Genomic DNA, 24,576 nt, shown 5'->3' with positions numbered 1-24,576 from the left:
CTTCAGCACTGGACACATGCACATGCCCTAACTTTATAGTTGGGAGGGTGATCCTTTTTGTTACATCCAGATCGGCATATTAGGGTTTGGTGGGGGGTAAGGGGGTGGTAAGGGTGGGATACCCCTTTCCTTTGCCAATTGTAGGGGGCTTTGTTATATTTTGCTGATGTTCTATTTTCTATTTAATGTGCTATTTTGTATACTTTTCTAAGGGTTGTACCCTGTTACTTCTGTCCTCAGTATAATTGATTGAATGTACATCACCTTGACTTGGGGAGAAGGTGGACATTATTATTCAGGGCCCATAAGAACCCAGGGTCCTGGATTCCCTGTTTATTTTTAGTTATAAAGTAGAACCCTATCTCTCCCTGATTGTATGTAGAGGAAGGATCAACATGAGAGGGGGGTGGAGGGCGGGGGAGAGGTGTTTTAATGTTTCAAAAGTTTGATGACTAGAGCTTTTGGACTGTTGGTTTTGCTGCTGAAGAATGGTTGTATAACTTATTGGAACTCATGACTACTGTTGTTTCTGAAATCAGATGTCATCAATAAAAATTATTTGAAAGTAAAACAAATGTGTGAAATGAACTGAGATAATATCTAAAATCTGGAAAATAAAGCCAGATGAACTAAATACTAGTGCTGCCCGATTCAGGGAAAAAAATTTCAATTCGGCCTATTAAATCAATTGTTTTATTCGATTCAATTTTCCCGCTCAATTGGGCATTTTTTCAAAAAATGTCCTGCAGGTTTATTTTGTAGTCTTTCCACCTCCCCCCACTCCTCTTTGCCATCTCCTACCCCATGTCGGCACTGTGGTGTAAACAAAATAAACCAAAAATACTTTTCCTCTCTCTGTTAGGTCCTAGCTCACACTTACTGTCTAACACCAGCTCTGGCAGGATACACATTTAAAATCTGACACATTGTAATCAAAAAATATAAAATAAAATTATTTTTTCTGCCTTCCACTGCCGTATCCCACTGTCTATCATCTCTCACTGTCTCTCTCTATTTACCCCTGTCTTGTGCCCTGGGTCAAAGCTCTCTATTCCCCTACATGCGGCATCTCTCCTTTCCTCCCCTCCATTACAATGTGCAACATTTCTTTTTCTCTCCCCATGCACCCATCTCTCCCTGTCCTCCACCCTATGTTCAACATTTCTCCCTGTCTCTTCTCCATGTATGTCTCCCTCACCTCCACCATATGAAAGATTTCTCCCTCTCACCCATTTCGACCTCTTTGTTTCATCTCTCCGTTCCTCTCCTCCATCGCAACAATTCTTCCTCTCTCCTCTCTCCCCCTATGTGCAGCATCTTTATTCCCCTCCCATCGCTCTGTCCAGTACTTTTCCATCCCTCCCTCCCATCCTCCTGTACAGTAGTACCAGAAGACCCTCCCACCATGAGACCTGACATACCTCCATGGCCTCCTAAAGCAGCAGCAGCGGCAGCACTTTGAATTGGCTGCTTTGTGGCTTGCCCCGTCCTGCTAGGGCTTCCTTCTGCTGCATCACTGATGACATCATCATTGATGCTGAAGAGGGAAGGCCCCAGCAATGTAGGTCAGAAAGCAGTCCATTCAGAGCACTGCCACTGCTGCTGCTGTAGGAGGCCTTGGAGGTATGTCAAATCTCACCGGGGTGGGGTTCACTGAAATGGTAAGTTGATTTTCTCAGACAATGAATTGATTTGCATTGTGAAGGGACCTAAGGCTCTGATTGGCTCGGATACCTAAAGCCCTTTCTATGGAGCATCTGGGCCAATTAAGCCCCTTCATGATGCATCCGGGGAGGGGCCTGAGGCTCTGATCGGCCCAAGTTATTTAACCTGGTGCACCGGGGTGGGGAATTCTCTTAGATGATGCAGGCAGCTGGTAGGAGTGGGTCCATGTCCCTCCCGCTCTTCAACCTGGAGGTAAGGGGGGGAGGAGTGGCGGGGGGTTACTTGCCAGTGGGAGAGAGTGGGCATCTCTCCTGCAGCAGGGAGGGTCGGGTTAGTGGGGGGAAGGTTTTAGTGCAGCAGAGAATGTGGATCGTGTTAGTGGCAGTGAGGTTTCTAACAGTCTTGACACTGACCAGCACCCCTGGACCAGACACTTTTTTAGCCGCCAAAAGCTGACGCCGCTCGGCATTTTTTAAGAATCCACTGGAGGGCTCATTTCAATGTTGAAGAGCCCATTTGCATGTCAGCGTCGGAGACTGCTAGAAACCTCGCTAAAGAGGGAGATAATCCCTTTTGATAATCCGTTGGTAAACTGCATACAGGCTAAACCGCCGGAAAACAGTTTAGCAACGGCGTTAAAGTTTTGAGAAACTAAGACTCAGTTTCTGTCTTATCTTGGCATTCAGCTCTCTACCCATATACTTTCTGTGGACACTCATGTTATGTATGAAAGCAGATAAAGACTAAAACAGCCCATCCAATCTGCCCATAAAATAGATAAGGGTTTAACTGCTGCTCCATTCAGATTACTATTGACGGCTGTATTGAGGATTGTAACTTTGGCTTTGTACAGTTTTCCATCCATGCCTTCATTGAGAGTTGTACTTTCTATATTAGAATACACAGAGGCAGCAAAATTTTCAAGGGCATTTCTGTAGCAAAAGAAGTGTAGTATACATGGAATGACCTGTAACAGCAAACATGTTCATCTCTACCTTTTTCTTGTACTGAAATCTGAGGGAACTGTATGTACTGGGAGGTGAGAGGCTGATAAGCACAGAGAGAGGGACCTTTGGGTGATTGTGTCTGAAGATCTAAAGGCATCTAAACAGCCTGATAAGGCAGCACCTGGAGCCAGGAGGATGCTAGGCTGTAGAGAAAGAGGAATAACCAGCAGAAGAAGGGAGGTGTTGATGCCCCTATATTGGTCATTGGTGAGGCCACACTTTGAGTAATAATAATAATAATAAAAGCTTTATTTATATCCTGTCAAACCTTTCAGTTCAGGACAGTTTACAACAAGAGAGGATCCATGAATGCAGTGGGGATTAGTGGGGGGAAGGTTTTAGTGCAGGTTTGGAGGCCATATCTGGTGAAGAATATAAAAAGACTTGAAGCGGTCCAGAGGAAGGTGATGAAAATGGTAAGAGATTTGAACCAAAGGAAGGATGAGAAGATACTGAAAGACCTAAAATGTATAGTATACTGTAGAGGAGAGGAGGGACAGGGGAGATATGATACAGACATTTAAATACTTGAAAGGTAATAATATAGAACCAAATCTTTTCCAGAGAAGGAAAAATAGTAAATCTAGAGGGCATAACTTGAGATTGCATGGAGGAAGACTTAGGAGTAATGTTAAGAAATTATTTTTCATGGACATGGTGGCGGATGCCTGGAATTCCCTCCCGAGGGAGGTGGTGGAGAGGAAAACAGTGATGGAATTTAAAAAAGCATGGTATAAACACAAAGGATCTCTAATTAGAAAACAAATAGTATAAATTAAAGAACTAAGGCCAGTATTGGACAGGCTTGTACGGTTTGTGTCCCATATATGGTGATTTGGTGTAGGATGGGCTAGGAAGGGCATCAATATGAGCTCCACTAACTTTGAATATGAGAACATTACTGGTCAAACTTTACAGTAGATATCCTGCAAACAATGGGATGTTTGGATAGGCTGGTGTGAGCTTAGATGGCAACTCAGCAGTTGGAACCTAGGACAATACCAGATGGACTTTAGTCTATGGCCCAGAAATATCAAAGAAGAGACAAGTTAATTTAATCATGTATTTTTAATTAGAATAACTAATGGGCAGACTGGATGGATCGTTCATATCTTTACCTGCCGTCATTTACAATGTTACTATGTTGCTATATCTTCAGTTGGAAGAAATAGAAATTTGTAATTGAAAAAAATATGGCCTCTTACAGAATTGTCTATCATTCTACGTCACAGTGCCTCCATTTAAGTGACCCAAGAGCACTCTTCCCTCTAAGCTGAGCAGGAGTCCTCCACTTACAGTCCTGTTGTTTTACTATTACATTTTGAATAGTGAGGGGCAGGCAAGCTATGCAGAACTCCAGAGAACCTGCTTGCCCCTTGTTATTGAAAGCACAATATTGAAACATCACGCTCCCCCCCCCCCCCGCCCCCACTGGCAGCAATGCAATTAGAGGATTCCATTCAACATAGAGGGAACAGTGATCAAGAATGTGCACAAGGATCCTATTCTACAACTGTACCTAGGTTCCAGGATACATTATAGATAACTAGTGTAAACACATCAATATGCATAACATTTATATGCCTGCATTTATACCAACCGTAGACCTGGATGAGTTGTGGGAGTATAAATGTGGCAGGCACTTGAACAACTTACAGTATTTTAAGTTAAGTGGATTATATTACATTACATGAGCATTTGTACTCCACACTAGCCTCTAGAATTCAGTGTGGCTTATGTTAAAGAGACCGGATATTAACAAAACACAGATGCTGACTAAACTCAATTAGGAGTAACAAATTTACAAAATAAAAATGTTTTCAAAAGCTTATGAAAGGTGCCGTAATAGGTTTGATATCTGATTTCCATGGGTAATAAATTCCTTGAAAAAGAAACAGGGATGAGAATATTGTTTTATAGAGGAAATAGCCTTACTGAAATTGGGATAATGCAGGGATAGATAATCTCTTGAAATAGGGTTGTGATTTCTGGCCTATAAATTAATGAACGTTTGCATATAACCTGGAGCATATGCATGCAGGATAAGAAAAATTAAGGGGGTTGGGGGGGTTTCAATGCTGATTTTTTTTTTTTTTTTTTAGGCACAATATACAGAATTCAGTCCTTTAGGTACATAAGTGTTAGTATTAATGACATTTATTCATGCAAGATACACATGGAATTATGGAATTACCATTCATGGTGATGAGTTTGGGAAAGTTTTGCATTTACATTCATACTTCCAAAGATTGAAGTGTGTCTGTATTTTAACCCGGAAAAACTGGGCCTCACAACAAACTATCAATTTAAGAACATTATTTTCATGGGGAAATTTTCAGAGAAGTGCGTGCATAGCCTTGAAAATATGGTGGTACCTAAACTGTAGTTAGACTTACCAATATACACAAGAGAGGCATTCTAACACTGTTCAAGTATGTTACTTACCCTCCCCCGCCCCCTGCCCCCCTCCCCCTTTTTACTAAGCTTCTGTAGAGGTTTCTACTGCAGTCTGGAGCGCTAAATGCTCTGATGCTGCTCCAATGCTCATAGAATTCTATGAAGTATTTTCATCTCTGTCCCCACTCCATCCCCACAGTCTTAATTTTCATCTTTGCATCTCCCCGCTCTAAGCAGAAAGAAGATTTTTATGCAATTGTGTGGGCTTAAGGCATTGCAAATAAACATTTTAAGACTGTAGTTTTTTTTTTCTCATTTTTATTTTTATTTAAAGAACATCAATAAAGTACAACTTGTGAGGCATGCTGGGTTCTGCATTGCACACAGAAAGTCAAACATCATCTCAATAACAATGATATTTTAGTCCACACAATAATTCTAATAGTTCTACTTATTCATGCATAAAACATATCAAGAACAATCATCGCTATGAAAAAAAGCAAGTTTATCAAATCTCAAATAAACTTGAAACTTGAGTGCGGCCCTGAACGGAACAAGTAGGGGAGAGAAGGGATATGAACGTGGGACAAAGGGAAAAAGGAAGGGGGGGAGGAACACATTGGGACATGGGAGGGGGCACGAATTTGGGACAAAGGCTGGAAGGCAGGGATGGGGCATACACTCAGGACACAGAAGGAAGGGAGGGGGCATGATCGTGGGACACAAGGGAGGGAGGTAGGGGGCACTAACATGGGACATAGGAGGAAGGGAATAGAAAGGGAGAAATGTTGGGCATAAGTGTGTGAGAGAGAGGGAAAGAGATGGTGCACATGGAAAAAGGAAGAAAGAGGAAATTTGTTGGGCATAGAGAGAGAAAGGAGTGAGGTAGAAATGCATGGAAAAGAGAAGGATGAGAGGGAGAAATGTTGGATATGGTAGTGGAGAGGGAACAGAGAGACAGATTGAAGGGGATGAAAGGGGTAGGAATGTTGGTAATAGTGATGGAGGGAGTTGGTAATAGTGATGGTATGGTGCTAGAGAGGAGTGATAGAAGGAGAAATGTTGGGCATGGGGCTGGTGGGCAGTGGGATTATTGGGGGATGAGAGAGAGAAATGTTGGATGTGGCAGAAGTGGGAGTGGGAGAGATGCATCCTGTATCTCTCTCTCTTTCCCCACTCCATATACAAGGGGGAGGGGATCATAGAATGGTGAGATGATAAAGGCAGAGAGATGGGCACATGGGGAATACTAGAAAGGGACATACTATATAGGAGACATAGAGAAGGGAGATGCTAAACATGGGGAACAATACATACACAGAGATAGAAGATGGATGGTGTGCATGGAAAAGAAGAAATATCAAATGGTCAGGAGACCCTGGCAAGTGAGTTAAGAGACAAGAAAACAGAGACCAGTGCCTCAGACCAACATGATTTGAAGAATAAAATGACAAGACAACAAAAAGTACAAAAAAATAATTTTATTTTCCATTTTGTGATTTAGAATATATCATATTTGAAATATATATCCTGCTAGAGTTGGTGTTAGACATAACTGGGGACTGCAAAGCCCAGGCTGTGCTTCTTTAGCTTTCAGCTAGCTTAGGGCTCTCTCTTACCAGTTGGCAGTTGCCTAGTTGCACTCCCCTAACACCATTCCGTCGAGTGTGGCTGCAGTATTATGTTAGCATGATTTTTCTGTGTAGCATTCGGTAATAATTTGGCTTATTCAGTTTTCTCGATAGTGGAGGGGATATTTGTGAAGGGGAGGGGAGACATTGGTTTTGTTGATTCTTGCTGTGTATTATTTATGTTTATAAAATGACAATCGTACAGCATATTGTTTCTTTTAATACTTTAATAAAATAAGTTCAAAATAAAATCATAACTATTTGAGGCTTGTGTGGATGCGATCAGACAGTTTGCGGGAACAGGGCAGAGACAGGAACTGAGCTCAAGTGGATGGGGCGGGGGCAGGGACAGGGACTGAGATTGTGGGGACGGAGCGGAGATGGAGACAAATTTTTCCCCGTGTCATTTTCTACTAACAACGTCAATTCTTCAGGGCCAGAAACGTCAGTATAGCAGTCCAACAAATTGAAGCGCTCTTCCTCTATGTCCTCTTTGTTCCTCTATTCCATAATAATAAACAGTGAAAGAGTTATATTTTTCACAATAAAGTATATATATATAACATTTTATTTACCTGTTGTGAGTCCATTGACAAGCATTAAAGACCAAAAAATCACACTTTGACACTCCATTTTTCTTAATGGGGGTTTGTGTATGTCACCCTAGAAGATAAGATAATACAATATTTCTGTATGTATTGCATTTCAGATTATCAAGTTATCTTCAAAGCTATATTAAAAATTACCCTAAGGTCAACAATGAGTTGTAGACCTACAAACAAATTGTTTATTTTGATATGTAGTTTGCTTCTTCTAAGAATCCATTACAACCTAAATTCTGGCTAAATGCTAGATTATTGACTTCTTGTTGTACTGGAATAATAAAACTTGCAATTTCACAGTGTTATCCTGATCCCTGGAAACATGCATTGGGCCACTAACATGTGCCACAAGGCTTCTAGGGAGTTTGTCTTCAAGGAGCCAGAGCTGCAGAAATATAGGGTTCTGGCTGCTCTTTGAACCCAGTGCAGATAGGGGCAGGAGCTGCTGTGTATCATTCTTGTCCCTTAACTCCTGGGCTACCAATCTGTTGGGTTTTTTTTACTTTGGATCTGACTAGGTACTTGGGACTTGGGTTGGCCACTATTGGAAAATGTATATTGGGCTCGATGGACTTTTGGTCTGTCTCAGTATGGCAATTCTTATGTTCATATGTTCTAATGGTCACTGAAGTTAGACCCAGGGAGAGCCTATAATAGGATGAGGGATCTTGGGGGTTCCAAGCAGGGTACAGGGGATTGGAGGTGGGCTTATTCTCTTGGGCACTTAGGTGTCTTCATGGATATGGGGAGTCTGGGATCAAAGGCTCATCCTCTGGGCGTCTTGGGTTTGTCCTCTGGGACACCCCTGGAGCACTCTTCTATTTGAGTAGTTCTTGCCCTTATAATAGAGGCTCCCCAGAAGCATTGGACTGCATGTTGTATTTCCTGCAATAATGCAGCTTGTGAAGCTCAAAGCAAGTTGCATGAATTAATTTACGTAATAACTAGGCACATTGCATGTTTTGCATCACATTATTATGTAGTCCATAACACCATAGACTAACTTGTGTTTACATAAAAATAATGCATGGTTTTGCTGTTTAACACACATTAAGTGACAAAACTACTACCCTAAGCCAAAATAATTTTACAGTGTGAATCTGAGTAGAATAGAGAGAAAAAAAATCACAGTATGCAGAGACATTTCTAAAATTATAAAAATAATAATAATATAAGGTAAATGCTGCGACGCTCATGGAATTCTTATAAACGTTGGAGTATTTACCTTGCCAGCTTTCAGTAGAATACTCTATCAGTGCTTTGTAAAAGGAGCCCCAAATGAACAGTATTTACACTTTTAAAAAATCCATACGTAGTCTCTTGTCAGTAACAGTTTTTTCCAGTGCCATCCTGATATTCAGTCAGCTCAGCCAGTGTCTAAAGTGTTGACTCCAATGCATAAATTCATTTGTATGGTTGTGTGTGTGTTGTTCATTTGAAAGGCAACTTTGCAATGAGAGGGCATAGGATGAAGTTAAGAGGCGATAGGCTCCGGAGTAATCTAAGGAAATACTTTTTTACAGAAAGGGTGGTAGATGCATGGAACAGTCTCCCGGAAGAGGTGGTGGAGACAGAGACTGTGTCTGAATTTAAAATGGCCAGGGATAGGCACATGGGATCTCTTGGAGAGAGAAAGAGATAATAGTTTCTACGGATGGGCAGACTAGATGGGCCATTTGGCCTTTTTCTGCCATCATGTTTCTATGTTCTCTGTTTAACTAGTGTCACAAAGGGGGGCAATTCATCAAGGGGCACTAACTGATTTAGGGGGGAATTCATCAATGTGTGCTACTGTTAAGACGGGTTATTTTACCACAAGTCATGCAATGAGACCTTGTGCTAAAATAACACAACTTGTGGTAAAATAACACGTCTTAATAGTAGAACATATTGATGACTTTCCCTCCCTTGGTTAACTCTATTGATTAGTATGTGCTAAACCAGTGGTCTCAAACTCGCAGCCCGGGGACCACATGCGGCCCGCCAGGCACTCGGTATGTTTATCATAATCACAAAAGTAAAACAGTTTCATGATCATATGTCTCATTAGCTATAAATTACAATATTATTATTAAGACGTAGCCAAAAGGAAAGATTTATAAACTATAAAGAGTTTTACCTCATGCAAAATTGTCATTTCTTTAATAAGATATTAACTATTTTTTCTTAGGCCCGCCAAGTACCTACAAATCCAAAATGTGGCCTTGCGAAGGGTTTGAGTTTGAGACCGCTATGCTAAACTATCTTAACATGCATTGATTAATGCATGTTAAATGCTAAGACGCCCATAGGAATATAATAAGCATCTCAGCATTTGGCATGTGCTACTCATTAGTATGCACAAACGTGGTTAACACACACTGAATAGGTTAGGTTTCCTTGAAGAATTCCCCCTAGATACATTTATGACCAGCAATCATGCCAGTTCTTATACATTTGAAGTTGAGAGAACTAACATTGCAAGAATATATTCCAAAATGTATTATTTATTGTACAGAAGGTATATGTTTCCCCACATAGGAAGTGTGAGGGGCCGCTGAAAAGTTCTCAGCCCAATCAAGAAGAGAATGATGTGGAGCCATGCAGTGGTGTACCAAGGGGGGGGGGGAGGTCCACCCCAGGTGCAGCTTTAGGGGGGGTGCACAGCCGGCCTGGTCCCTATCGCGCTCCCTCCCTCCTTACTTAAAGTGAACCCTTCCGACCCTTCCAGCGAGAGCAGCAAACCTCCCTCCAGTAGCATCGGCAACCACAGCGCTAAACAGGCTGCTTCGTGGCTTTCTCCTGCTGGTGAAGCATCACTGATGACGGAGGTTCGGCTGGGAGGGGGGGAAGAAGCGGTCTGCCTCAGTGCTCCAAGGCCTGACGCCATTACCTTCTTCGGGCAGCAGCAGCTTTTACAATTCGCTGCTATTGCCGGCTTCAGGCCTTCCTCTCTGCCAGGTCCTGCCTACTTCCTGTTTCATGAAGACAGGACCCAACAGAGAGGAAGGCCTGAAGCCGGCAACAGCAGTGAATTGTGAATGCTGCTGCTGCTGCCCGAAGTTCAGGACACCAGGCCTTGGGTGACAGAAGGAGGAAAGGGAGCAGAGGGGGAGAGAATTGGGGAGAGTGTTGCTGTACCCAACTAGAGGGAATGAAAGGAGATGCCAGGGCTTGGAGGGAAGAAGAGATGACAGGGCATGGAGGGAAGGAGGAAGGTATGCCAGACCAAGGGAAAAGGAAGGGGGAAAGGAAGGAGGAGATGTCAGAGCATGGAGGGGGAGGGAGAGATGGAAGAAAAGGAAAGGAGAGAGTTGCCGGGAATCAGGGAATGGATGATACCAGACTGTGAGGTAGGAAGGAAAGAAAGGAGAAGAGCATAGGGGAGGGGGTGGTGACAGAGAGAGAGAGAAAAACGGAGAGGTGACAGAGTTGAAATCAATCATGTACAAAGGAGAGAAGGGGCATGGGATAGATAGTTTATGGAAGGAACAAAGAAAGAGGGAAGATGCCATATGGAAGAGAGAGGGTGGACATTGGATGGAAAGAGCACAGAGAGCAGTGAATGGAAGGGGCAAGATAGAGGGTGAACAGTAGATGGAAGGGGTAGAGAGAGGGAAACAGACACTGAATGGAAGTTGGGGGAGAGGAGAGACAGCTGTTGAATGGAAGTGTGAGGGAAAGGGGGAGCAAATGCTGGAAGGAAGTGGGGAGGAGAAAGAAAAAAGGGCACATGCAGGATTGAGGGAAGAGGATAGAGTTAGTTACTGGAAGGGGCAAGGGAAAGAGGTGGCAAGCTGTAGATAGACACAGTGAAAGAGGGAAATTGAGGACTGTATAGTAAAAAAAAATTTAGACAGAGGCAGAAAATAAATTGAGAAGGAAGACCAGGGAAGAACAGGAGGAAGGGTGCGGAGAGAGAGATGCCAGAGCAGGGGGGAAGGAGAGGAGACAGATACCAGACCAATGGGGGTGAAAGGAGAGATGGAAGGGGAAGGCATACAGTTTCTGGAAGGGGCATAGAAGGAGAGAAGATGCCATATAGGGGCAGAGAGATGGCAGACAGTGGATGGAAGGAAGAGAGTAACAAGAAGATGAGGAAAGCAGAAACCAGAGAAGACAAAGGTAGAACAAAAATTTTCTATTTATTTATTGCTATAGGAGACATGTGTCACTGTTTCTGTGGTGTTGCATTGTATGCAGAGTCCAGCTTCTTGCTGGTTCAATTTAACCTTTGTCTATGTATTTCTATTTTATCCCCCCTTTTACAAAACTGTAGAGCGTTTTTTAGCGCCAGCCGTGGGGGTAGCAGCTCTGATGCTCAGAATTCTATGAGTGTCAGAGCTGTTACCACCATGGCTTAAATCCACACTACAGTTTTGTAAAAGGGGAGGGGTTAGTTTGTGATGACATTCCATACTAGGCAAAGGTGTTTTCTGTGTTCTGTGTGTTCGAAAGACATGGTTTTCTGTTAGGATTGACAGTGTAGGATTGATCTGTACTAGTCTGGCATGTTTAGTTTTACAATGGGTGTATTGCTGTTGTACTTCTCACCTCAGTATGTAAGTTGCTGCGTTTTCCTAGGTACTCACGTGTGACAAGTAGCTTGTTACTAAAAATCATGTTTTTCATACAGATGGGGGGGGTGTCAAAAAATGATGTGCCCCGGGTGTCACACATGTTAGGTACGCCACTGGAGCCATGAAACTTACGAGTTATTCCATGTTTTTCTTAACACTTTTTGTTTTGTTTCATATAATTGAAACAAAAAGTGTCAAGAAAGGTGTTGAATAGCTCATAAGTTTCATGGCTCCACATCATTCTCTTCTTGGTTGGGCTGAGAACTTTTCAGTGGCCCCTCATAGAAGGAGTGAGAATTCATCATTTATTTATTTAAGACATTTATATCCTGCATATCCGAAAATCTATGCAGGTAACAGACAACATACAAAATCAAAACATAAAACCTTGACATTAAGGGCTTCTTCTATCAAACTGCGCTAGCAGTTTGTAGCACGGTGAGCCGCACTGAATGGCCCGCACTGCTCCCGACACTCAGAGTTCCTATGAGCATCAGAAGCAGCATGGGCCATTCAGCGCAATTCTCTGGCTAAAAACTGCTAGCGCAGTTTGATAGAAGAGGCCCTAAAACCAACATAACACACATAAAACATTCTAAAATAATCAGTTTACACATTGAAAGAATAAAATCTGATCTATATTACATACAATTCTTTTTTTCACACATTAAACTTGATTGTCTATTATAAATTATGAAATGCATTTTGAAAAACATAAGTCTTCAAACACTTTTGAAAAAGTTAAAAAGAAGAGATCTGACAAACAGTAAAGGAAGCAACAAAATTTGTGAAGGAAAACTCTCTTCAAGGAATTAGATCAGTACAGTAAGTTTCAAGTTTATTTAAAATTTCATATACTTCCCAATCAGCCTTCTAGGCGGTGTACACTGTCTTAAAAACATATATGAGATAACAATACATCATTTAAAACAATAATAGTTATTTAAAACAATATAAAAACAAACAGGAACAAAAAGAGAAATAGGGTAGAACTACAATTATCAAGTAAAAAGAAAGAACATATAGGGAAAAAACAAAAGGAGGGGTGTCAAAAAGTAGAATAAAACTATGTAGCCCTGAAAAGGACATTTAGGTCTCGAAAGCATCAAGAAAAAGAAATGTTTTTAATTTCGTCTTAAAATGGTGAAGAGTTGATTCTTCCCGTAAGTGGGCCGGAATATTATTCCAAAGAGATGGAGCGCTGACAGAGAAAATGATAGACCTCATTGTGCTGATAAACTTCAAAGACGGGATAGATAAAAGATTTTTAGAAGATGATCTTAAAGTCTTAGAAGAACTATAGGGAATGAGAAGATTATTGATAAATTCGGGTTGAATATTTTGTCTAGTTTTAAAGGTTAGTAAAATAATTTTGTATGTGATTCTGTGTTCTACTGGCAACCAATGAGCTTTATAAAGGAGGGAAGTGACATGGTCTAACTTCATTGCATTAAATATGATCTTTACTGCCGTGTTCTATAACTTGTAGAGCGAATTGCAAGAATCAATACAGGAAATCACAAGAGAGTGAATCAAAATATTCAGAGAAGTGGGCTCTAATAATTTGGATATGGACCTAGTCATTCGTAGCCGATAAAAGCATCACTGGACCACTGTGCTGATATGAAGATGATAATTGAGCTTACTATCAAAAGTGATTCCTAATAGTTTTAAAGAGGGCACAACATGAAGAGATTGAGTTTTAAATGTAATAGGAGTCAATAGAGAAAGTCCTTTCTTGGGGAAAATCATTAATTTGGACTTTTCAATGTTCAGAGTATGTGTAAATCTAACCGGTAGGATAATGAGTAGCAAATGCAAAAATATAATGGGAAATATAAAGTGTTACTCCGTCAAAACTGGACACATGAAAGATTTCAATTCACTTTTCCTTAACTAAAGAATGAGAGATTGATAGCTGCAGCCCAGGACAGCGGATTACGGGTGAGGTAAATTACAGCGAGCATACTGTACTAAAAATACTGGCAGATGGTTGTGAAGTTCTGATGGCAGACAATTTCTATACCAAAAAAAAAAAACCCCAAACCAAACCAATAAGCTGGCAGGTCTCATCCATTGATAAGTTTGTAAATATTGCAACATTGTTGTACTGGAAAAGCACTGAAATAAAGTCTTGTTATAAGTAAGCTTGACTTTTGTAATGCTCTATTTTTGGGCATTACAAAGGCAAGGATTCAAGCCCTGCAGGTAATACAGCTGCTACCGTGTTTCCCCGAAAATAAGACCTACCCCAAAAATAAGCCCTAGAAGTAGGCAGCCGTGCTTCCCCTCGCCCCACCCCTGCCATGCAGCCGAACCCCCAATGACCCTCCATCCTTCCCTCCCAACTGATCCCCGCCAACTGTGGCCATAAATACCTTGCTGCAGAGGAGTACTGGTACACAGAAGGACCCAGCGAGAAGGCCGTGAAGCAGCTGCTGGCCCAACACTCTTCTACAGCAAGGTATTTATGGTCGCGGTTGGCAAGATCGGTTGGGAGGGAAGGATGGAGGGTCATCGGAGGATCGGCTGTGTGGCGGGTGGTGCAGCGGCAGGTGCTCAAGGGTTCTGATGTATGAGGGATGGGAGGGAGGGAAGGATGGAAGCTGGGCAAAGTGTTCTGCTGCACGAGGGATGGGAAGGAGGGAAGGATGGAAGCTGGGTAAGGGTTCTGCTACACAGGGAGATGGGAGGGAGGGAAGGAGGGAAGCTGGGCAAAGAGTTCTGCTGCACGAGGGATGGGAGGGAGGGAAGGAGGGAAGCTGGGCAATGGTTCTGCTGCACAGGGGGATGGGAGGGATGGAGGGATAGAAAGATGCTGCAGAGGGAAGGCACAAAGGGATGGGTGAGAGGGGAGGAAAGATGTTGCACATGGGGAAAGCAAAGAGGAAGAATTGGGGTGAAGGAGAGGAAGGGAGAGATGATAATGACATGAAAAAATAAACCCTACCCAAAAATAAGACCTAGTGCCTTTTTTGGGCCCCAAATGAATATAAGACGCACATCAGGAAACACATCGAGAGCACTGGAGTGTCTAAATATGATCATATCACTCCTGTACTAAAAAAAAACTATATTGGTTGCCTATTGAATCTCGAATCGAGTATAAAGTTTAGACTGTAATACACCATGTGCTTTATGGTGTGGCACCACGGTACCTGACTCAAATTTTGAGAAGGAATAGTCCAAACCAAAATTTACAGTCGGAATCAACTATGAGATTAATTGAGGAAAAGAATCAGGAAGTACATTACAAAAAATCCCAGTATGGCTGCTGTATCGGTAGCGGACCCAAGACTTTGGAACTCAATGAAAGGGACATTAAGATTATGCGTAGTCTTTAAATCCTTCAAAATATTGCTAAAGACCTGCCTATTTGTGAGTACTTTTCTTTCTGAAATCAGTAGATCACAGAGCACTGCTATGTGATTTGGATACAAGATGATGGTTCTTAATAAGTGTTTTATTTGATAATATATTAATAGATATGTAAAGTTTGTTACTTTTTATGTATATACCAACTTTTATCTGCTTAGTAGATAAGCGGGATGGAAATTTTAAAATAAATAAATACACCTAAGAGAATTATGGGGAATGAAGAGGTTGTGATCACATAGGATAGGATATTTCTATTCTGATTCATTAAAAAACAAAAACAAAAAAAAAAACCTAGATATTACTAAATCGGACATAGTGATAAAAGAGCAATATAGAAGAACAGCATTGATTATAGAGGTGTCTGTCCCAAACAATTACTCTGGTGGACCATGTAGAAAGCAAAAAAATCCTTATGTATCAAGAAATGCAGTATGAGACCAAGAAAATGTGACAGAAATATTTTATAACATTTTGAGTGCCATGGACCTGAAAAAAAAGAATTTCCAAGTGCACTTGGATAAGCTGCCTATTCATGTAACATCTTATGAACTCCAGAAGGAAGTTCTCTTTGGCATGATGTAAATATAGTAGAATCTGTTATTCAGCACTCATGGAGACTGGTGGATATCGGATAACTGTAGTTTCTGGTTATTTGAGTTTTGTCTCCTTTCCCACCTCACTATCATCCCTCCACCACCACTTTTAGAACCAGCATCTGTTCTTCCCTTCTTTCTGGGTCACATTCTATCCCCCCATTCTCTCCCACTTTCTCTGCCCACTTCTTCCCCACTCCCTCCCTCTCTTACCCGAACAGCAGAGTTGAGCCTGACAAACCCCTCCCTCCTTCTGTTCATAAAACAGTAGAGCTGGTCCTGACAACCCCCTCTCTCCATCTGTTCACAAAGCATTAGACCAGGTTCTGACACTCCCTCCCTCCCTCCCTCTATTCCCGAAGCAGTAGAACTGGTCTTGCCAACTTTCCCTCCTTCCCTCCCTCACTCACCTGAAGCTGTAGTGGCAACCAGTGAATAGAGGAAGTGCCGGTAAACAGGTAGCATCTGGCCAGCCCTGACATGGCCTTTCCTCTGCCATGTCACTTCCAACGCGGCAGAGGAAAGGCCCTGCCACTGGCCAGAAGCTGCCTGTTTACTGGTGCATCCTCTGCTTGCCAGCTGCTGCTATAGCTTCAGATGAGGGAGGGAGGAAGGGAGGGAGAGGGTTGTCAGGATCGACTCTACTGCTTCGGGAGTAGGTTGGGAGAGGGAGGGTTGCCTGCTGCTTTGGGAATGGAGGGAGATTTGTGGCTGCTGCTGATGCCTTCTGGAGGGAGGGGAGGTTGTTGATTCAGGAGTACCACTTTGGACGTTGTCTGAGGAGCGCGGAAGACTTATTTTGTGACAACATTTTTTTGCCAGTTATTTGAATACTGGTCAACTGAGATTCTACTGTACTATAGTGAGCACTGGCAGTAAATTTGAGAGACTAAGATTGCATTCCAAATACCCTGGCTCATAATATGTACAAAAATAATCCACTTGGAGACATTGCCCCAGAGATCTGTGCCCAAGCTGATTAGTTAATAAGTCATTAATAATCAATAACAGGTGTTAATTGGCATGGGGGGGAAGGGATTCATCAATATAATAATAATAATAATAATAATAATTTTATTCTTATATACCGCCAAAGCCATATAAGTTCAAGGCGGTTTATGTACTACCACAAGTCATGCTATTTTAGCATAGGTTCCTATTTTATCCAATGAGACCTTGTGCTAAAATAGCAGAACTTGTGGTAGAATAACTCATCTTAACAGTAGCACACATTGATGAATTTCCCCCTTTATTGGCAAAACAGGAGTTGTATATATATCTGATCTGGCTCTGGGGATATTGCTAGACTTGATGGCAGCATTCGGCCTAGTGGATCATGATCTATTATTCAGAAGACTACATGACATTGGGTTATCCACCACAGTGTTGAAATGGTTCTTATCATACCTACAATATAGGACCTTTTCAGTCAAAGGAAAAAAGGGGATCTCAAGAACTTTTCAGTTGATATGCGGGGTACCACAGGGAACCGCTTTGTCCCCAATACTATTTAACATCTTTATTTCTCCGTTGATCTCAGTTATTGAAGAGTTGGAATTCAGAATATACTGTTATGCAGATGATATTTTGTTGGTGGCTAAAATTAACTCATCTTACATAGATCTGAACCCTATCACAGATGGTTTAGTACTTATCAATGAATAGCTTAATAATCAGAGGTTAATCTTGAATGTTGAAAAATGTACATCTTGCTGGATTACAGGTCACTCTCCTCAACCAAAAGAGGAAATTTACATGTTAGGACAGAGAATTCCTCTAGTCTCAACCTTTAAGTATTTAGGAGTCACAATTGAATTTTGATTGCCAAGTCTCTAATTTAGTTAAATCATGTTATACCATGAGAAAGTTACGGTCAATTATGGGACTATTTTTGGAACATAACTTGCATTCTCATCCATGCTTTACTGATCTCCAAGTTGAATTATTGTAATATCATATACAAGGGCATTACAAAAAGTAATCTAAGGAGATTACAAACAATTTAAAATACTGCAATTAAAATACTGGGCTTTGTTATTGAAGATGATGGATATAATAATCTTGTTTCTGTTTAAATTTCCATTCTTTTACTTTGTATAATTGAATAATTTTGAAAATTATAATAAAAACAAAAAACAAAAAAAATGGGCTTTAAGAAGAAATTTGACAGGGTTACACCTTTATATCTAAAATTCCATTGGTTGCCAATTCATTCTAGGATAAAATTCAAAACATTAACTCTAGTTCATCAGGTGCTGTATCATCAGCAACCTTGTTCTCCTAACAGAATGTTTTAAGATCAATGCAGGATTTTAAACTGATACTCCCTTCAGCAAAGAGGGCCAAATGGGAATCCACAAGAAATAAAGCCTTTATTTCATTGGTCCCCAATTATAGAATCATCTACCACAGGATATTAGTAACCACAAAGGCATTCAAAACTAGGCTTAAGAGCTTCTACATTAAGGAGTCATTTGGAACTGACTTATCCTTATCAGATATTTCCCATATTTATTGCTTGAACTCGATTCACCAGCATGACTTTTGGGGAGTGTGATGGCTAGTTGACATTTGGGTCAGTATAGAAACCTTTTTTTTAACCTCTTATAACATTATGCCATATGTATCCTATCTCTTCACTTTCCTATCTTTAATGGAGTTCCTTTCATAAAATATTTGTATTGTAAACTGCTTAGATCTGTCATATGTTGAAGTGGTATAACAAGTTCTAATAAAACATAAACGTGCAATTGCAATTATGTGTGCTAAGTGCTAAAGGCACCTATTATATTCGTATGGGTGTCTTTAGTGCTTAGTGTGTGCAATTGCAGTTGTGTGCACTAACGCGCTTAGCGTCCTATAGTGAAATCCCCCCTTAGTGTTCTCTTGTGATTATTGTGAAAAGGGTATCAATAAATGTTGCCTCTTAAAAGTATTTATTTATTCATTCAATTTCCTATACCGTTCTCCCAGGGGAGCTCAGAGCGGTTTACATGAATTTATTCAGGTATTCAAGCATTTTTCTCTGGCTGTCCTGGTGGGCTCACAATCTATATCTAATGGGGGGAGTAAGTAACTTGCCCAGGGTCACAAGGAGCAGCGTGGTTTGAACCCACAACCTCAGGGTGCTGAGACTGTAGCTTTAACCACTCCACCACTCTAGAAATCAAAGTGTAGTAAAAGTGAGCCAAGAATAGGACAATCAAGCCATTGTGACATCACTGATGAGTTTGGCTCTTATTGGTAGAATGAGGCATTGTGACATCACAATATCAGCTCTGGTTACCCGAGGCAGAAACTTTGCACACTATTTATTTATTCAGGTTTTTACACTGTTCTCCCAGGGGAGCTCAGAACATGAATTTACTTAGGCATTCAAGCATTTTCCCCTGTCTATCCCAGAGGGCTCACAATCTATCTGATGTACCTGGGGTAATGGGAGGATTAAGTGACTTGCCCAGGGTCACAAGGAGCAGCATGGGTTTGAACCCACAACCCCAGAGTGCTGAGGCTGTAGCTTTAACCACTGCACCACACTTTCTTTACATTAAAATAAAGGCATCTTCTCATTGTTCAGGACATATATTTGCATAAGTGGAAGAACATTTATTTGTTTATTCAATTTTCTATACTGTTCTCCCCAGGGAGCGCCAAATTTATTCATGTACTCAAGTATTTTTCCCTGTCTGTCCCAGCAGACTCACAATCTGTCCAATGTACCTGGGGCAATGGGGGGGGGGGGATTAAGTGACTTGCCCAGAGTCACAAGGAGCAGCGTGGGTTTGAACACACAACCTCAGACTGTAGCTTTAACCACTGCACCACACATATTGACTTCATCAATTTTCTGTCTATTAGGGCTCCTTTAACAAAGCTGCGCTAGAGGTTTCTACCATGGGCAGGTGAGGTAAATGCTCCGACTCTCATAAGAATTCTATGAGCATCGGAGCATTTACCTCAAAGGCCCACAATAGAAACCTCTAACACAGTCTTGTAAAAGCCACATTAGATAGTAAAATTCACCATTAAATAGAATATTTTAAAATGAAGTTTACCCAGATCAGCATCACAATTAAATATTTATATTTATCTGTATTAGTGCGAGCTGTAGTTTATAATACCACACACTAACATGCAGCAGACTAATCAAAGTTATTTATGCATAGATCTAATATAAGCCATTAAAAAGGATTTCTTTTAAAATTAAAAAGTTCTTATATGAAGAATAGACTACTTCACCTTATGTTACACTCCTTGAGAGATGTGTTCAGCATCCATAGATGGTTTGAAGTTCTAAAATACATAAGCCCTTGAAAAAAAAAACACAGTAATTTCACAGAAGAAAGGAAGGAAACCTGAAAGCAGAGATCACTCACTACGCATCTGACTTCAGATCTAAGTGACTTTCCTTCCACGTTTAATTTCTCATATCTTAAAGTGGTGGGATGGTTTATTTTTAGGACACCAAGTTTCAAGATTTCATATTGTTTAGAATAGATCAATGTTTCCAGCTTTTTTTCTTTTCTTTTTAATATATCTTTATTCATTTTCATTCTAAAAGCAGTATATACAAAAATTGCATAACAAGTTACCTGAAAAAACAGCACTTTATGTCCATCAGTGAAATACATAAGAATAATTTTCACCCCCTCCCCCCTGATTTCAATATATTCAAGATACCCATACAATAGTATTAACAACTCATAAATAAACCAGTCCTTATACATTATCCTTTTCCCTCCCACCCACCCATCTTCCCTGGATGTAAAAAGTATAACCTAAAGTAAAGGGAAAAAACCATTCAATTAGAATCAATTAAATTGGTCAATGGACCCCACGTCAGATTAAACCACTTAATATTACCCCTTTGTTCAGACATCATTTTCTCGTAACGATAACACAAGTATATCGAATTCCACCAAAAAGTGAAGTTTAAGTGGTCACAATTCTTCCAGTTTTTCATAATCATTTGGATGGCTACCCCAGTCATTATACCCAATAACCTGTTTTCATGCCTGTCTACTACAGATGTAGGAGATAACAGCGTCCCACATAATACCGCTTCATATGACAGTGGAACCACAGTCTCCAGAATCAGAGTAATATGTCCCCATATAGATCTCCAAAAACTGAGTATCAAACGACAATAGAACAATAGATGATCCAGTGTCCCTATATCGAGATGACAGTGCCAGCATCTATTTGACTTAGAACTATCTAATTTCTGCAAACGAACAGGGGTCCAAAAACTTCTATGCAACAAAAAAAAACAAACAGGTTTGTCTCGTAGATGCTGATGCTGTACAAAGTGTACATCTCATCCTCCAAGACCAAAACTGTGACCATTGAGTAGCAGAAATCTTTAAATCTTTTAAAAAAAATTTTGAAATTCCTACCCATCTCACATAGCCTTCAGTTTGCAACCTACCTTAATAATTATCATTATTGTGGGACACAAATACTAACCCCTTTCCCCCACTTTTACAAAACCGTAGCATGGTTTTTAGTGCCGGCCATGACGGAAACAGCTTCGATGCTCCTAGAATTCCTATGAGTGTCAGAGCTGTTATCACCATGGCCAGCACTAAAAACCACGCTATGGCTTTGTAAAAAAAGGGGGGTGGGGTGGTAAAGTAACTAGCATACATTAAGATGGTCCTTTTATAAGCAACTTTAGTTTGTAAAACACAGTTTTACATGCTGAAATATGCACTTATTAAACTGCCCAGGTCTATACAATATGGCCCGGATTCTCTAATCAGCACCAAGTTTTTAAGCACTGGTAGGCACCCCCAAGCTGAATAAAAATCACCATTTAAACAATGTTTATAACTGAGTTTCAAGGTGCTGGAATCATGCGCTTTAGGCTGTCTAATGCCATTGTGGGTGTGGCTAACTCCGGAAGTGGCATTAGGTGGCCTAAAACTCCTACATAGGTGTGATTCATGATGATAGGCACCAAAAATGTAGGCCTAGAAATTCCTGGCCTACATTTCTGGTGCCTATCTTTCACAGAGGCGCGATTCTCTATACAGTGCCATTGCATGATTGACACACAATTGGCGGACGCTTTTTAGGTGGCTGTTAATATCGGCACTGTATAGAGAATCTGGGCTTCTATGCATAAACGTAGGCACTCAGAAAATATAACACCTGCTTTTATGCAATATATCCTTATGTTCTCTCAGGGGTGGAGAATGGGCAAAGAGGTAGCAGAATAGGTAATAAGATGTGTTTATATATACAGTGATACTTTGGAATCCGAACGCCCCAGTACTTGAACAACTTGGAATCTGAACAAAAAATTCAAGCAAAATTTGCTTCGGAATCCGAACGCTGCTTTGGAATCTGAACAACGCTGCGCGTTGTTTGTGGTGTTTGTGCATATGTTTCCCGAGCACTCGGGCCACCATACGTCGTTCAGTTCATTGTCGGAAGCTGTAGTGAAAGCAACTCATGCAGGGCCGGATTTAGATGAAAAAAGGCCCTAGGCTATTCCACTTATGAGGCCCTTTCACCTCCCATTTTTAAGTTTGTAAATTACATGAGAGATAATAAAATACATCATTACTGTGATATATATCAATATGTTAAATGAAACATGTTGTTATTGGTACTAACCTTTATAAAAAATGTGACACGGATAATAAATAAAAAAAAGTCAAGAACACTTATTTGGACATTTATTCTCAGCACCATATATAGTACTTGTAACAATAACTAATCAAACATAACACACAACATTGCCCCTTCCTATGTCCATAGTGTCCCCAGTGCATCCTTCCTCACCTCACCCCCCCTCCGATGCCCGTCTGCCTCCCATCCCCCTTCCATTTAACACCCCCCATGCCATCCTGCCTGCCTTCCATTAAAGCCCCCCACCCCCCCCCTCCGATGCCAGCCTGCCTGCCTCCCATCCCCCTTCCACTGAAACCCCCCACCCCACTCCCCCACCCCCGATGCCAGTCTGGGCCGCCCTGTCCTGATGGATCCACGTTTTGCCTCTCTCCCCGCGGGGCTGGGATTTGCCCAGCTGTTTCCGGACTGACATCTTTCCCTCCCCGATCCTCCTCCCAGGGCGAGAAAAAGAAAGGAAGAAGCCGAGTCGGCACCCCGTTGCAGCCGGAGCTGGTTCTGATCCCGAAACGTAGAATTTCTCCTTATTTTCGGTTCAGTGTTTTAATGTTCACTGTTTTTAGAATAGTGTAATTTTAATTTTGCTAACAATTTGAATGTAGGCCCCTCTTGATCTTGAGGCCCTAAGCTGAAGCCTAGTTAGCCTATAGGGAAATCCGGCCCTGAACTCATGTGATTTTCTTTGTGTAGTGTAGTGAGGAAAATACTGTACTACATTATTATTATTTGTTAATATTTTACCTTAAAATCCACTGTATTTACTGTTAAAATTTGAGTTCGTGGGACCCAGGAATGGATTAATTCAGTTTCTATTATTTTAAATGGGAAAAACTGTCTTGGAACTTGAATGATTTGGAACTCGAACCGGGTTCTGGAATGGAATGAAATGAAAGTTTGGATTCCAAGGTATCACTATATATGTATGTAGCACCCTCTTGTGAGCAGTCCTGGGTTCACAGTCAACCTGACTGGAACGTCCCTTGGACAAGCTTTGTTGTGCTCTTAATGATTTGTTTCATCCAGAAACAGCCTTTTTATTCCCTTTTGGTCTGTTTCCCATACTTTTGTGTACATACTTTTGTCCCACTTTTTTATTTGCCAATTCCTACTGGCACATGTATGCACAAACATATATTTGCCTCAGAAAAGGTACAGCTTAGCTTTTCAACTTTCAGGTAGACTATTTTATAAAGACACATTGGGAGATATATTATTTTTATTCAATAGGTGCAGGATATGTGCTTATATCACTTCTTTGCTTAGATGCCCTATTATAAAATTACCCTCTAGCCCCTTAATTCTATAATAATGCCTGAATGCAACATGCACACTCTTAAGTGCCGGTTGGACACTAAGGGTTCCTTTTACTAAGATGTGCTAGCGTTTCTAGAGCGCACTAAAGATTAGCGTGCACTAACCATGCGCTAATGAAAAATACTAACGCCAGCTCTATGGAGGCATTAGCATTTAGCGCTTGCGGTATTGTAGCGCTCGCTAAAACCGCTAGCACACCTTTGTAAAAGGAGCTCTAAGCAATATTTAATTAACTTAGAGGTCCTTTTATCAAGCTGCGGTAAGGGTTTAACATGTGTAATACCGCGCATTAAACCGCCTGTCGCGCTAGACACTAATGCCTGCATTGAGCAGGCGTTAGTTTTTAGCTGGCTGCGGGGGTAATGAAATGTCCGACGCGCTAACCCCGCTAGCGCAGCTTGATAAAAGGAGCCCTTAATGTGCTTCCTGCATAGGGGATGGTGGAGAGAGATATTTATTTATTTAAAATTATTTATAACCTGCCTATCCACAAATCTAAGCGGGGAACAATAATCACATACAAAATCACACAAAAAGATACAAACAAATAAAAAACAGCAGAAAAGAAACAGCATAAAAAAGAACTGCTCTAACTCATACTGTCACATGGATACACGTGGATACACATGGGTGGAGCACAACAAAGAAAAATGGGAGACCCAATAATCCACAGTGAAAACAATCCACCGATGAAAACAAAAACAAAAAACTGTGGATACAGATGTTGTAGAGATAATTTATTAAACATTGACATATAAAAACATGAAAATTCAATTTAAAAAGTACAATGATAA

At 41.0% G+C, this 24,576-nt stretch overlaps 1 protein-coding gene across 3 annotated transcripts in view; it reads right to left on the bottom strand.

Moving 5' to 3' along the window:
- The window catches only part of LOC117362832 (interleukin-18 receptor 1-like), a 122,119-nt gene that overhangs the window by 73,650 nt on the left and 23,893 nt on the right, over positions 1 to 24,576 (bottom strand). For 2 of the 3 annotated variants that reach the window (XM_033949860.1, XM_033949859.1), the window contains exons 2-3: positions 20,072 to 20,141; positions 7,276 to 7,363 (exon numbers count right to left, since the gene is read on the bottom strand). In XM_033949860.1, the coding sequence (XP_033805751.1) occupies positions 7,276 to 7,333 (58 nt within the window). In that variant the 5' untranslated portion in view covers positions 7,334 to 7,363; positions 20,072 to 20,141. The remainder of the gene's footprint in view (positions 1 to 7,275; positions 7,364 to 20,071; positions 20,142 to 24,576) is intronic. The other variant, XM_033949861.1, reaches the window with a different exon arrangement.

The sequence above is a fragment of the Geotrypetes seraphini genome, chromosome 6 (genome assembly GCF_902459505.1).
Source record: "Geotrypetes seraphini chromosome 6, aGeoSer1.1, whole genome shotgun sequence".
Taxonomy (NCBI): domain Eukaryota; kingdom Metazoa; phylum Chordata; class Amphibia; order Gymnophiona; family Dermophiidae; genus Geotrypetes; species Geotrypetes seraphini.
Note: the sequence above shows the minus strand (reverse complement) of the source record. Positions and strands in the feature narration are given on the sequence as shown.